We start from the raw sequence: 14,411 nt of genomic DNA, 5'->3' as shown, positions 1-14,411 counted from the left end.
CACACTGGACAAGCACTCCTTCATTGAATACCTGCTTATTTGCACAGTGATTTTATCAACCAATCATTTGGTTGTAGTGCTGTAGATAAAATCGTGCCAATACAGGTGAGATGTTTCAGTCAATGTTCACATCAAACATCAGAATTAGGAAAAAATGTGAACTCAGTGACTTTAATGTGACATGATTGTTGGTGTCAGACGGCTGGTTTGAATGCTTCTGAAACTGCTGATCTCCTTGATTTTCACACACAATTGTCTCAGAGTTTTTATTCAGAATGGAGCCAACAACAAAAACCATACAGTGAGCAGCAGCTCTGTGTTGATGATAGAGGTCAGAGGAGATTGGACATATTGGTTGTGGAGCTGACAGAAAGGCTACAGTCACTCAGATAACCACTCTTTACAACTGTGGTGAGCACAAAAGCTTCAGACTGAACAACACGTTCAACCTTGAGGTGGATGGACTACAACAGTAGAGACTGTGTCAGGTTCTCCTTTCTGTCACCAAGAAAAGAAACCTGAGCTGCAGTAGACACAGACTCACCAACACTGGACAGTGGCAGACTGGAAACACGTAGCCCAGTCTAATGGATTTGGATTTCTGCTGAGGCAGCAGATGGTAGAGTCGGAGTTTGAATCCATGGACCCAATCTGCTTTCTGTAAACAGTCCGGGCTGGTGGTGCTGGTGTGATGGTATGGGAAATGTCTTTTTGTCACACTTTGGGCCTTAATACCAATCAATCATTGTTTAAATACCATAGTCTATATGAGTATTGTTGCTGTTGTTGTTGTGTTTTCATGAGCAATAAGTTTAGTGAACTTCAGAGGCCTCCCACTGAGTCCAGATCTGAATCCAAATAGAACATCTTTAGGAATTTGTAGCAACATGGATGTTCAGCTGACAAATTTTCAGAAATGTGCCTGGAGCAGAATCTCAAAGGAAATTTTCCAGCATCTTGTGGAATCCATGACATAAAGAACAGAGGCTGAGGTTAATACCTAGTGTATGGTGTTAAAGTGCTTGGTGGGTGACATGACAAATAATAATAATAACACATGGTTTTTCTCTTTTTAATATTTTTTTTGGCATTCTTTTACAGTGAAGATAGACAGGAAATGTGGAGAATGAGAGTAGGGGAAAGACATGTAGAAAATGGTCCAGCCAGCCAGGAGTCAAACTGGGGGACTCAGGGCATGTGGTATGTGCCTTAACCACTCAGCTGTTGAGTTGCCCCAGGAGAGAATGGTTTTAACAAATCATTTGTCATTTTGCCTCTTTTGTGCCCATTCACTAGCAATTTGTTTTTAGTCAACTTTTTGTGAATCAGTGTTAATATTTGTCCCTTTGTGTCTCTACAGGGTGATCAAGGTGATGTAGGCCCACCAGGTCCTGAAGGCCCAAAGGTGTTTTACTTTCAGCATGTTTTATAACTTTTTTATGTTTGACTGTGGTGTTTTCTATTAGATGTACTTTCTTAAAACATGTCTTAATACAAAGTTCACATGCTACATGTACATGTGGCATGTAAATGTGTTATAGGTTAGGGGTTGTTGATGCTATCATTGCTCTTCTTGATACTGGCTGTGAAGTAATCCTCATGATAATCCTCAAGAAAGAGCATACAAGTCCATGTTCCACACAAAAAATGTATTCAGCCAAAGCTTGTCTATTTTGGAGACAAGCCTACTATCAAACTCCACAGGGAAACACTGTCTGTGGAAACACAAGAGGGTATTTCAGACACTAACTGTGGAAGACCCCTTCTAAGTCAGAACGCTAAAGTTCTATGTTAGTTTGACTTTACTTATAAAATCAGTTTTTTAATTACGACCATGGATTTTGGGGGATGTTTAGACCTGATATAAAAAAAAATACTGATGCCCTGACCTCACAAAATGGTGAAGGAGGCATCTGCTGCTAAATTTATGGTTTGGACATTTATTCAATGGAAAGTGTTTCCTGGATTATTGCATAATATTCTCCTTAATATTGATTTAACAGGGATGGACAAAGCATGTATACACACACCCACACATTGACACAAAAATGCACACACATTGTGTGGATGTATCTTGAAAGATCTAACCTTGCTTGTGGGTGTAGTGAGTTCTACCCAATACTGTATCTATGTGTTGGTCACGTACTTTTCCATAGCTTAACAGACTTCCTCTAGAGAACACAGTGACATACATGCACACAGCAACTGTTCTACACTAATCCAAGCCATTAAATGGCATTATGAGAGACTAGTGTTTTTGGCCTTTATATGACAAAAGGAAAGTGGCCAAAATTATGAAAATTAAAAACAACACAAACTGAGAAAACTAGCAAAGAATAACACAGACACAGAGCAATGTTAGCATTCATTTAGAGCTGTGTTTCTGGCCAACTGACCAACTGTCCATGTCCAATATTGATTTTCTTATTAGCTTGCTTCTTCAGTAGCTATGCGCATCCACTTTGTTCACCAGCTAGTCTCAAACTTTGGCAGTATGCAGTTTGGTGCTAAGCAGTTAGCACCAAACCGTGTTGTGAACCTCTGTGATGCAGCTACTACCATTAGTACTTTTACTGGTCATGTAGTAGGATGCCAAAATCACCCAAAGTCCTTAAGGTACCCTTGGATGAATACTCCTGTCACACCCAGCATCTGGCTAAACACCAAATAATTCATTAAGTAAAAAAATGTAATTGATAAATTCTTATATTCAATAATTGAATTTACTGTTACCCCTCCACTAAATTCCACAGAGCTAAAACACATTGATCATGTGGATGTCTTCAAACAGTTTAGCTGCTACTGTTGCAACAAAGCCACGGTATACTGTATATCAATTACATGACTCTTTGTGAAAGTAATTTTGTCTGAAGCAGGAAACATAAACTCAGATTGAATGAACTGTAAAGGTCACACTGAAAACATAGTGTCCCTCTGAATCTTACACAGCAGCTTTTCTGGAGCTCAGACTGCTGGACATATCTTATTGCTGTAAGCTTCTGTGTTAATGTTAAGTAATGATAATAAAATACCATCATCATTATGCTTTTTTTTTTTTTAAGTTGAGACACCTACACATCTTTCTCATCAGTGGGAGATGCTTCAACTATGTACAGTGCATCCACTTTAATTATGACTTTGAGTGCCGGCAGCCATAACTGAAAATCTGCACACTAATTCATCTGCACTGTTTGTGTTTGTGACATCAGCCTGATATGTGCACACATCTGGCTACCTAGCATTAGCTCCCTGTCAGGGACATACTGAATAAAGTAGAATGCACACACAAGTCAGTTTTCATAGCCTCACATCTCGTAGCCAGAGAAAATACCTCTTCAACAGACACAAACCCAGAACTGAGGTTAGTGTGCAAAATCTTTTTTTCAATCTATCCCTTTTGTAGATGCGACGTCTAGATTTGCTATGAGTCAAGCCAAGCATCAGGTATCCTGAGTCACAACAATCCTGGAAACTGTGGCAGGTCCACATAGACTGTAAATATTCATGTCACAGTTTAAAATAACCTTTTTGTGCGTGTTGTAAATTGCTCTGCACAAAGTAGACATTTTACACACCATGCAGCCCTAACTCCAACTGCAAAGGTGAATTTGGGGATTCTAAGAATTGATAATGGATCATTCAAATAATAATTAATTAGAATCAGAAAACAGATTTTTTATCCAGCCCTGCTTTGGACACAGTAATTATAATGCTTATAGAGGATCTTGTGCTCCATCTAGTGGACTGCTGTGATTGTTGTCAGTAATGACAGTATTTCTGTCTGCCTTACTTTACAGGGAATTAAAGGTGACCAAGGAATTAAGGTAAGATTTTTCTAGTTTTTCAATTTTCTTATGTGTCACAAAATATTAGGGACAGCTGCCAATAAAGGTTGCAGCCCATGTTCTATGCTCTGTTCAGAGCCAAGTTCAGAGTCCAAGACCTAAATCAAAACCCTCTACCCTGACCCCAACATAAACTGTTTTTATCACAACAGTCTACTGTATACATATATGTGCAAACTTCATGCCTGAGTTTTCATCTTTGTAATTTTTCCAGATTATTTCATCCAATGTGATTTAAATGATATGGTCCACTTGAGAAGTAGGATAATTTTCTGAACACATAAAGGATCAATTAACAGTACATGGTTTTTGCTCGGAAGCAACGATGGTTGTGCCAATTTTTAGTAGTATAGAAGGCCCCTGATGTCATCTCTAAAAATACAGATCTACCCCTGTCAGCCCAATGTCAAGAAGGAGCACACCCTTTCCCCTTGAACCTTTGCTCATCTTTGATTTTCTCGTGGTTGAAAGAGTGTGTCTGCTTTTACTACCCCGCTGTTTATCTTATCTGCTTTTTTCATACACTCCATAGGGAGATGAAGGAAAGTGGGGTTTCCAAGGAGAGAGGGGAGAGAAGGTAGAGTGGCAAGCATGGAGTTTTGTGTGTGGCATGTCAAGGCTTATTTATACATGGTGATATCACAGATGTCCCCACTTGAGTCTGGATGAGTGAAACTTGATTTATATTTATCTCTTCATGGAAAAGCACTTCAAAAGTTTGAACTGAAAAGCTGATGTCTGTTTTTTTAAAACAAACAACCTGAAAACCTTCATGAATTTAATGTTAGTTGTTTAGTGTAATGGTAATCTAATCAACATGGGTTGAACAGAGTTTTAGTGTGCAGTTGTGCAGTGTGGTCATTATCCAGCAAGAATGAACACTAAGTATTTGTGCTGAGGATTTTCTGTTGTTGCTGATGTTTTGGTTAATGTGGTCTACGTGGTTCTGCCCTTAATCAGTCTAATCAATTAGTAATTTATTTTTCTAAATTCTGTATTCATTCTCTGCTGGACTCCAGCACCTCAGGAGACCCAGGTGACCTACACCTACAGCAGCTCTCCTTGGTCATGGTAGCATGGCAGTAGCAGTCGCAGCCACATGTATGTGTGTTTTCTCCATTAAGCCTCACAGATGGGGGAAAAAGGAAGAAAAAGTCAAAAACAGAAAAAACTTCAAGGAAAGTGCATACTTGTTGGTATCCACAGGAAATAGCGATCTGGAAAAGGCATTTAATAATAAAGCGAAAGTACTTTTACAGGCTGCTCCTTCAATGGTAGGGTATGGTCACTTAAGGAGTGAAGGCTTTCCATCAACCCAGGGGAAATCTGTTCTATATATAATCTTAGAGAGTCAGCTACCAGTGCCTTGTGAGTGAAATAAAGTGGGCCAGGTAGAATTTTTGTGGTGTACATAATGACCATTAATATCTGCATGGTGCAGATCATAAATGATGACTTTTCCAGACTCAACCACTTCAGTTCCAAAGCTTCCAGCAGGCAAAATACTCTGCTACTCTTCTTTAGACTGATCTAATAAGCTCTTTCTTTGAAAACAGCTTTAATTTTACTTTCCCTCTAAGAACTGAGAGCAGTAACAGACAACAAGAGACAAAGGAGACTGTGAGCCAGCACTTCGTTGACTGAATTAAAATGTATCTCAGTCTTTTTCCTTAAATTGCAAATGACAAGCAATGAGCCACCCAGCTAGAGGAAATATAAAGAGAGGGGAAGACAGCAATTAAATTATGTGATTGCTCTCATCGAATAGACCTAGTGTATGTCCATTTTCACCTGTTTTGTACAGAAATTATAGAAAACCATGGTGTTGTTTAAGAAATCAGAATATCCTGAACTAATGTTCTAATGTTCTCCTGAGGGTGATTCCTTGAACCATTTCCCTTTGGGACATCCAAAGAGCTTTCCTCTAGTAGCACTCTCTAGTAATCTAAACATAGCACTCTCTAGGAATCTAAACAATCTAAACATATTACCCTCAGTACCTGCCCTGGCCTATAGAGACCATTTGTGAATAGAGGATTTTGGAGGAGCAAGCCAGTGTCCAAGAGAAAGACACTTCACACACTGAGGTCAAACTGGAAGAATAAAGGAAACTTCTTGAATAGTCAGTGAACTGGTTTATGGTTGGCAGTAAATACCAGTCTGAACAGGTAAACAGTATGAAAAGACAAAGGCCAAAAGACAGGTCACAAACTGGCAATGGGTCTGAACACAAGTAGCCTGGGCAGGTGGGTAAGGGTCAGGAACAGGAAACAGGTAGGCAACTACAAGTATAGATGTAGGCCCGAGTGGCTAGAAAACGCTGAAGAGGTGGCAGAGTGCAATGGCAGGGGGAGCTGATTAGGGAATTTGGGAACAAGTGTACAGGTGGATGTGGTATGCGTAGCAGTAAAGGGAATTCTGTGGACAACTGCTGGACATGACATGGAGGAATGGCAGTTTGCTGGAATGATGGCAGATAGGCATACCTGCTGTCTCTGTGAAAACTACAGTTTAATCTATTAGCTTTCTGGTTGAACATATCCCTTACACAACTGCACACTTTTGTCTCCTATCATATACATTACTATCTTTACAATAACTTTGTCATTTATACTTTTCATTAGAAACTGTTGGTATGGAGTAATAAGTAGCAGTTCTCAGTTATTAGACAATTAAACTGTTCATTGAAACATATATGTTATTATGAATATATATTATATTTTGCTTATAAGAAATCATATTTATCTGATTTACATATCTTTACATCTGTAACTGACCATTACCTAACTGGTAATGGTCCAATTTTGTTTGGTCTAACACTAATGCTAACCATAATATTTCACTGTTAAGAAAGGACACTTTTACTGACCACATACTCATGTATCCTTCCAGACATTCTGTCCTGATGTGGTCTTTCCATCTCCACCTTCCAACTGACACATTAAAAGTCACACGAGTCACAGTCACACGAAAATCTCTGAATGACACTCATACACATTGGCTTATGTGCAGCCCAGAGAAGCATGTTCCAGGTTTACCAGTTAGGCAAAGGTGCCTAATGCCTAGTGGTAACAATAGTACCTGTAGCTGTAGTAGAAGTTGTAGTAACTAGTATGCCCTTTGACAACTATGGCCTGCTGTTCAAAGAATTTGACAACACTAATTGAAGTTGTTGTAGTTGGTTTATTAATGGTAACTTTAATTATTGATATATTCTGCCATTTTTTACCTGCCATTTTTTGTACAGTAATCAGGTCAGGTCAGGTGGATTCTGCTCCCAAGAAACATGCACGGCTTTAATACAAAGATCTCACCTTCTCCTAAAATCTTGGCCTCTATATGTTACTAAACTAACTGCTAGCGATTAAGCATCATTACCTTGAACAGTGATGCCAAGCTTGCCCAAAAGGTGCAGAACACTTATTCAGAAGTAGATTCAGAAGAACAAAAAAAAAAAAACAAAAAACACATACACAAGGGGTATGCAGTTAAATGATTTAAATTTTCTGTCACTGGAACTTGGAAAGCCAATAAGACAAGGAAGAATGTTATTCAGCATACCATAATTGAAATAGATAGAATATTCACAATTTTGTCTTTATTTTTCTTTGTCTTTATGTGCTAATTTCAAGGAGCATGTTGAAATAATTGTTTTATCGTCTATATCCCCTTTGTAAATTGCTATACAGACTTTTCATGTCTTAGATAACACTTGCAATCTTAACTTGTTATTTTTTTGTTATTCTATTTTGTCTACAACTATGGCAATTATATTAAAGCATCAAGACATACAGTCGACACCTATTTCACTGGGGCAAATAGGAATGTAGGAGCTCCCTCCCTTTTCTATGTCTGTACTTGTGTGGTTACAGCTGTGACTGCAGATCCACTTTAAGCCATCTACTCATTAATCTGAAAAGGGGAGCAAGAACACAGATGACTTACAAGAGTGTGTTTTCCTGTCTATTTTTAACATCCAATTTCAGAGGGTTCATCATGCTATGGCTGGCAATTGAGAGACCAGTCACAGTTCTTTAATTTTACTTTATACTATAGACAGATTATGAGACAGTAGGCCTGTGCCCCCCTAAACACACACACACACACACACACACACACACATTTCCTATATAGAAGAAAGAGAGAAAAACACAAAGGGTGACAAATTAAAGGAAAAACCTTAAAATCCATAGGGGCAGAAAGGGTCACAGAATAGTTTGATGAGTATGAAAATGATGTGAATGTGCTGTGACCCTCACAATCACCAGATCTCAATCAAACTATGGGAGATTTTGGACCAACGTGTTAAAGAGTGCTCTCCACCAGTATCGTCAAAACACGAAATCAGAAAATATCCATCCATCCATCCATCCATCCATTTTTTACACCGCTTATCCGAACCAGGACACAGGGGGGCTAGAGCCAGTCCCAGCTGACATTGGGCAAGGGTGGGGTACACCCTGGACAGGTCGATGAGAAAATATCTTTTGGAAGAATTGTGTTCCACCCCTCCAGTAGGGTTCAGAAATTTGTAGAATCAATTCCAAGGAGCACTGAAGCTGCTGTGGTGGCACGTGGTGGCCCAAAACCTAACTAAGACAAATTATGTTTCTTTTTTCCTTTAATTTGTGAGCAATTTGATATTTTATAGTCATTTTGCAGTTTTGCAGTTGCACTTTGCATGTAAACCAGTACATGCAAACTTTCAGAGACACAAAAACAATTCCGAGATGTTGAATGTAGTCATAGTGTGTCTTTTGCAGTCTTTTCATGTCTCTTGGTAGTTATTTTGCATCTGTCATTTTATATCTGTCATTAGTCTATTTGTGTTTCTTTCTAGTCATTTTGCATCACTTTGTGGTAATTTTGCATCTTGTTCTATTTGTTTTGTATCTCCTTGCTGTCATTTTGCATCTCTATGTAGTTGTTTTGTGCCTCTTTGTAGTCATTTGATTGACTTTACAACAAGAAATTATGTCAGTTTGCCCAGGGGCACAGGTCCAAGGTCTTAACCTATGCCAGGTACATTTGTTCAGTAAACCACCCATATAATTGGATGACTCATTTCTTTGTAGATGCATCTGCATGTAATTCTTAACATCTTGAAAAAAAAAATACCTTCATAACTGTTGCTTTTTTTCTTATCCACCGTGGCATTTCGGCCATTATAGGGAGACCCAGGTTTCCCTGGCCCCCCTGGCTTAAAGGTAAAGTTAATTCTGAGAAGTATGTGGCAGTTATTACAAACCCAATCAGTTCAGTGAGTCATAACTGTCTTTCTTCCACTGGAAAGGGCCAGGCTGGCATCCCTGGCATCCCTGGCAAGAGGGGCTACAGGGTAGGCTTGGAATGGAATGACCATCCACTGTTTGGCTGGGCTTTTGTCAGTCATCCTTATTTCTCTACTAACTGGACACCAGTAAAGAGAGAGATTCATCACCTTACTGTTTTGTTTGTGACTCGCAAAGCTTCAGTTAAAGCTTTGTTTTGTTTAATCTTTCTGTGCTGTGAGCTATGCCCAACTTGGCATCTGTTGGAGTGCTGTGGTACAATAGATGGTATAATTAGCCATTTAATAACTGGTTCAGAATTGGGCTGGCTAACTCTCTTTTGTTTTATTGTAAAAACCTTTTAGTATATTTTATAATTCGTTTATAACAGCATTCGCATGCATTCATTTTGGATCAAACAAGAATGGATTGTTGGAAATCAAGTCTTGAATGTTCTGTGGTCTGTCAGAATATATTAAAATGGTATTTGACAAAACTATCTTAATTTAAATTCACAGTTTTAAACTTCACCTCAGTCTTCAACAGATTCAGTTTGCTCAGTTGCAATGGAGGTGACAAAATGTCTTCACTTGTGAGGGCTCTTCTTCACCCATAAGGGGATAAGAGGCTAACAGCTATCCACAGTCTTCAAGTCACCATGAGTCAGCACTTACCACAAACCATTCAAGACCTTAAGAGCTCTGTTGGTGCACCGTAAAAATAGGACCCATTCTGAGAGAAAGACTAAGGTGTGTAACACCGATGTATGAGACCACTATGACATCACCTGACAACTGCAGTGAATCTGCAAGACCCTGTTGACAAGAGACCATATGAAGAGTAAAACCGGCCAGCTCACCAGGTCAAAGGTCAGGATCAGGAGTCAGTGGGCAGCAGCAAAAGAATCAAGGAGGATATTTACATGTGACACCAGAGATCATCTTTAAACAGAGACAGGAATTACCATATTACTATCATAAAATCACCTAACCAAAAGTCTATACATAGATCACATGATGACAACTAAGTTATGTTCATCTCAACTCAGCAAACTATTTGCTGATGAGGACAATCAAACATAAGTGAGTAGATGATTATTAATATTCAGTCAGTATGGAAACGTTGAAAACATCAGTATCAAGTGTTAACGCCACCAAAACATCAACATTTGTCAAACTCTCTTGGTTATTGTTCTTGTCTGGTATTGACCAGTTAGGTCAATATTAATAAGTTGTACTCCATTCAGTTAAGACTTTGTTCTGTTGTATGACAGGGTGAGAAGGGAGAGCCAAGCATTGCAGCCCAAGGAATTAAGGGAGACCCAGGTTCACCAGGACTGCCAGGTCTAATGGGGCCCAAGGTAAAGGGAAATAGTTTAGTTAGTGGACAGTGCCTTCATCGTATATTGATAATTAATCCTTCAACAAAAGCTAGTGCTTGTGTAAAAGTCACTGTTTGACATTCTTCTTACAGGGTGAAAAGGGTGACCAGGGAGACAAGGTAAGATACTTTCCAAATACTCACACTAGATGGCACTCAATGTCCTATGTCCTTTGTTCTCAAGTGTAGTTTGTTTTCTTTAATGCTTACATAAAAAAAAAAAAACAGCTGTATGGTCTTACTAGCTGTATTGTGAAATGATGTCAGCGTTATACAATTTATACAGCTGTATGAATTCTCACATTGCCATGTCCGCCACTGCTGTTTTTGTAATTTTATTAGTTGTATGTTAAATGGAACACTGGTAGGGATCCCTAAATGCCTCTGGTGCCATATGCACTTACTATCAAAAGTAAGTAAAGTTCTATGTGTAATGTGGATGCAGCATCTTTCACCAGATCTAGATTATTTTCTTGATGTGCACCAAAATGTACAAAAGTCTCAAGTCCATAAATATGTTGTTTTTCCATCTAGATACTTTTTTTTTAATTGATGAAAAGGTAAAAACACAAAAACAAAAACACTATTTCTTATGTTAATTAAAAGGTCCTGAATCCACCTGGAATTAGAGGATTCTCTCGATGTCAAACATACAAACACCAGACTTAAAAAAAAAAAAAAAAAGTCATATTCATAGTACATAGAATATCTGCCCAAAATTTAAGGAGTTCTGGTCCATGCAAATTGGTTCAGTACTTCCTGCGTAATAATAAAAAAAGAAAGTGAATAGTTGAGTGTTTATGGAGAATGTAAATGTTATACCTCCATTTAACCTCCAGGGGGAAGTAGGTCCTGCAGGCCCAGCTGGACCAAAAGTAAGTCATGGTTGCTTATTGGAAATATTGACATAATACACAGAAATTTTGTCTAATCTCCTTATGTTAATGATTTTCATTTTCACATTATAGGGTCCTCCAGGCCCAACTGGGGAGCCAGGAAAGGCTGAAATCCACAATAATGAAAATGTATGTCACTCTAATTTAGTTGCACTTTTCTCAGATGTAGAAAAACTAAAGAATGACATTAAGTATATTCCTCCACAGGATATTCACAACATACCCCTGATGGTAAGTACTTTCTAGGGTTTATCACAAACACAGTACTCAAAATTCTACTCAATAACATGATCTCTTCCCCCTATAGGGTCCCCCTGGATTACCTGGACCTCCAGGGCCCCCTGGCACCAAGGTAGTCATTTTAGAATGACAATTAACATTTGATGTTCTCACAGTTTGTCATTAAAAACCATTTTAAAAATGAGCCACAATTTCCACATATAGAAAATAAATATGTTATGTCCCAGGCTTTTCACATCATTTGGTTGTCATTTGACTAAATCAAAATACAAGACATAGCCAAAGAATTAGGCAATAATACCTGCCAGACTTGGTTCATAATGTACTTAGTCCTCTCAATCATTTGAATGAAGTCTGGTAATGCAGTAGGGCTGCCAACACAGGGGGCTTAAGCAAAAGCAACGCACTGCATTAATCAGTCAAATACATGCGAGCAGATGTGGGCTAAATTATTGTTATGATAGTTGTCCGACAACGCCACCTAGATTTTTTGAGCCTAAGAACTCTCAAGGCTAAAATAAATCTCTAAAATTAGGTTCACAAGGGAGAGCAGTGTGTGACGACCCAAGCACAGAGACCAGAGCAATTAATTTGGGGGGGACAATTTATTTTTTCCCCACGACTCAATACTAAAAACAGTTACAACATAAACACTGCGATAAAAGTAATAAAACTGGAAGGGATAAAAATGTCTAAAACAGAGGTCACACAAATGGGAGTTGGGTCAGGGTACCGCACCGTCCACTGCTTGGCGAGATACAGTCTCTGCCTCCAGCGCCAGCCGCTAATCCACAGGCGTATCCACAGCCGAACAACGAACCGTCACCTGCAGCGCGCGGCTCCCTCCGGTCACGACTCCCCGCTGCACCTCCGCGGCGGCCCTGTCGGCGAGAGGACTAGGCAGGGTTTTGTTCACAAAAAACGCCGCCAAGTACTTTTTACAGTTTACTCAACTGCTACTAAACTTCTGCTGTCGCTCAAGCACCTCCGGCTAATCCGCCACTAGTCACGTCTGTTGTATCAAGAACAGCGGATACTCCGCCCAGTAACCGAAGAATCTGGCCGTAGATACGACAGTTGGCTCCTTCTCAGCCGGCGTCGTGCAGTTTTCTGGCGAACAAATCGTAGCTGGGTAACGATAGCAGTACTCCCTGCCGTTCTCCTCGGCCCGCGTAGGTGTTTGGCGTCCTATAATACATGGATGTATTATAAGACCTGGATACGGCGCCGCCGCTCAGCCTTGCAGCCAATTTTTTTCCAGTGGCCACTCGTGGTATTGCAGCGAAAAATCCCCCTGCGGCCCAAAAAGCATTTTTCCCATAGACGGCAACAGTAAAAGAGAGGCCTGTAAAACTTTTAACAGGACACCTCCAGCTGTGCACACAGCGCAATATCAATCTTTCTATTCTACATTTTTAAGCCATGGGGTTTTAATCTGTGTAAAAGTTTTTCAAAGCTCAAAAAAAGCCCAGAAAGTCTTTAGTGACGTCACTACTGTGTACGTGCGCTCTATCCGCGGTCGCGCTGTGTCTCGGGAACGAGAATGGTTGCTAGGTTACTGCTAGCGTCGTCAGGACGAGAACAAGTTAGTGTGAAAAGTGAATAAACGGCACAAAGGCGAGTTTTCTTCTACACACATCAAGGTTCATTGATTTTGTGATTTTTTTTTGTCGCATTTATTCGTCACTTCTTACACTTTTTTTCAGGAATGTAATTGTTTTTAATCGATATATTCGCCGCATAACCGGATTCACTAAGACGCCGCCATGCTTTTTCATAACTTCCTCCGTAACAGTTTCTTCAGGTGTTTTAATTTAAGTCATTGAGCTTCTTTGTGATAGTTTCTGTGATGTGTGAGCCAGCAGTGTCTCATCCTGACTGCAGTTCACCAGCCTGTCATCCGCTCACAGCAACCGCCTTATTATTTCATAGATGAATGACCTTCACTGTGTCAGCGGGTTTCAAACTATAACTGACTCCGGCCTGGATGCAGCGTCCTCTGGGTCAGCAGCGGTGGCCTGAGCTGATTATAATACATCCATGTAGCCGTATTACAACCACATGTGAGTCTACTCTGGAATCGCCCATTGGCTCCCCCGGCATCTGCTTCCAACTGCTTATTGGCCAGTTCAACTGTCTGGCTCATTGTTCAATCAAGTAATTGTCCAGTCTATTGCACTGAAGTCGGGTGCACACTACGGCAGAAAACAAACTTCCAACACAAGATACTCAAAACCAGGATTCAAAACAGTAAAGAAAACAATCTCAAAACCAAAACACAGCAATTAATAAATGCAACACAGTTAAAGTTCAAATAATCAAAATAAACAACACAACAATAAACATGCAAACATCAAATCAAAAAATATTCTGCCATGTGACACATACATTCCTGATGGATTACTTAATACTACTGTTTATCTCACAGTAATATCTCACAATAGACGATAAAAATTGCTGGCGTGATAACTTTCAAGAGTTGAAAACTCCTGTTTGTCAGTAATATAAACCACTGTTCAATGTTTTTGGCATCTGAGAAGCATTTAAATTTATGGATTTGTTTCTTAAAACTGAACTTCCTGTAAGGTATTTCATGTCTCACCAATACCTGAAGCAATACAGCACCACCAACACATTTAACAACTCTGCACTTAACTCTCAGGGTGAAGTTGGACTACCAGGTCCACCTGGGCTGGACGGTGAGAAGGTAATTCTCCATATTATTTGCAAAGCAGTTGAATTGTTACATGAATGTATATTGTGATTGAAATCTATTAATG

At 39.5% G+C, this 14,411-nt stretch overlaps 1 protein-coding gene across 1 annotated transcript in view; it reads left to right on the top strand.

The window, feature by feature from the left end:
• col13a1 (collagen, type XIII, alpha 1) overlaps window positions 1-14,411 on the top strand; it is a 58,745-nt gene that overhangs the window by 24,439 nt on the left and 19,895 nt on the right. Inside the window, exons 17-28 of the mRNA XM_071481498.1 lie at window positions 1,361-1,405; window positions 3,798-3,824; window positions 4,378-4,422; window positions 9,017-9,052; window positions 9,139-9,183; window positions 10,389-10,475; window positions 10,589-10,615; window positions 11,335-11,370; window positions 11,464-11,520; window positions 11,599-11,622; window positions 11,699-11,743; window positions 14,294-14,338. Coding sequence (XP_071337599.1) covers window positions 1,361-1,405; window positions 3,798-3,824; window positions 4,378-4,422; window positions 9,017-9,052; window positions 9,139-9,183; window positions 10,389-10,475; window positions 10,589-10,615; window positions 11,335-11,370; window positions 11,464-11,520; window positions 11,599-11,622; window positions 11,699-11,743; window positions 14,294-14,338 — 519 coding nt within the window. The remainder of the gene's footprint in view (window positions 1-1,360; window positions 1,406-3,797; window positions 3,825-4,377; window positions 4,423-9,016; window positions 9,053-9,138; window positions 9,184-10,388; window positions 10,476-10,588; window positions 10,616-11,334; window positions 11,371-11,463; window positions 11,521-11,598; window positions 11,623-11,698; window positions 11,744-14,293; window positions 14,339-14,411) is intronic.

Source organism: Trachinotus anak, unplaced genomic scaffold (assembly GCF_046630095.1).
Source record: "Trachinotus anak isolate AG129_WGS33_773 ecotype Australia unplaced genomic scaffold, CSIRO_AGI_Tana_v1 ptg000007l, whole genome shotgun sequence".
In the NCBI taxonomy this organism is placed as follows: domain Eukaryota; kingdom Metazoa; phylum Chordata; class Actinopteri; order Carangiformes; family Carangidae; genus Trachinotus; species Trachinotus anak.
Note: the sequence above shows the minus strand (reverse complement) of the source record. Positions and strands in the feature narration are given on the sequence as shown.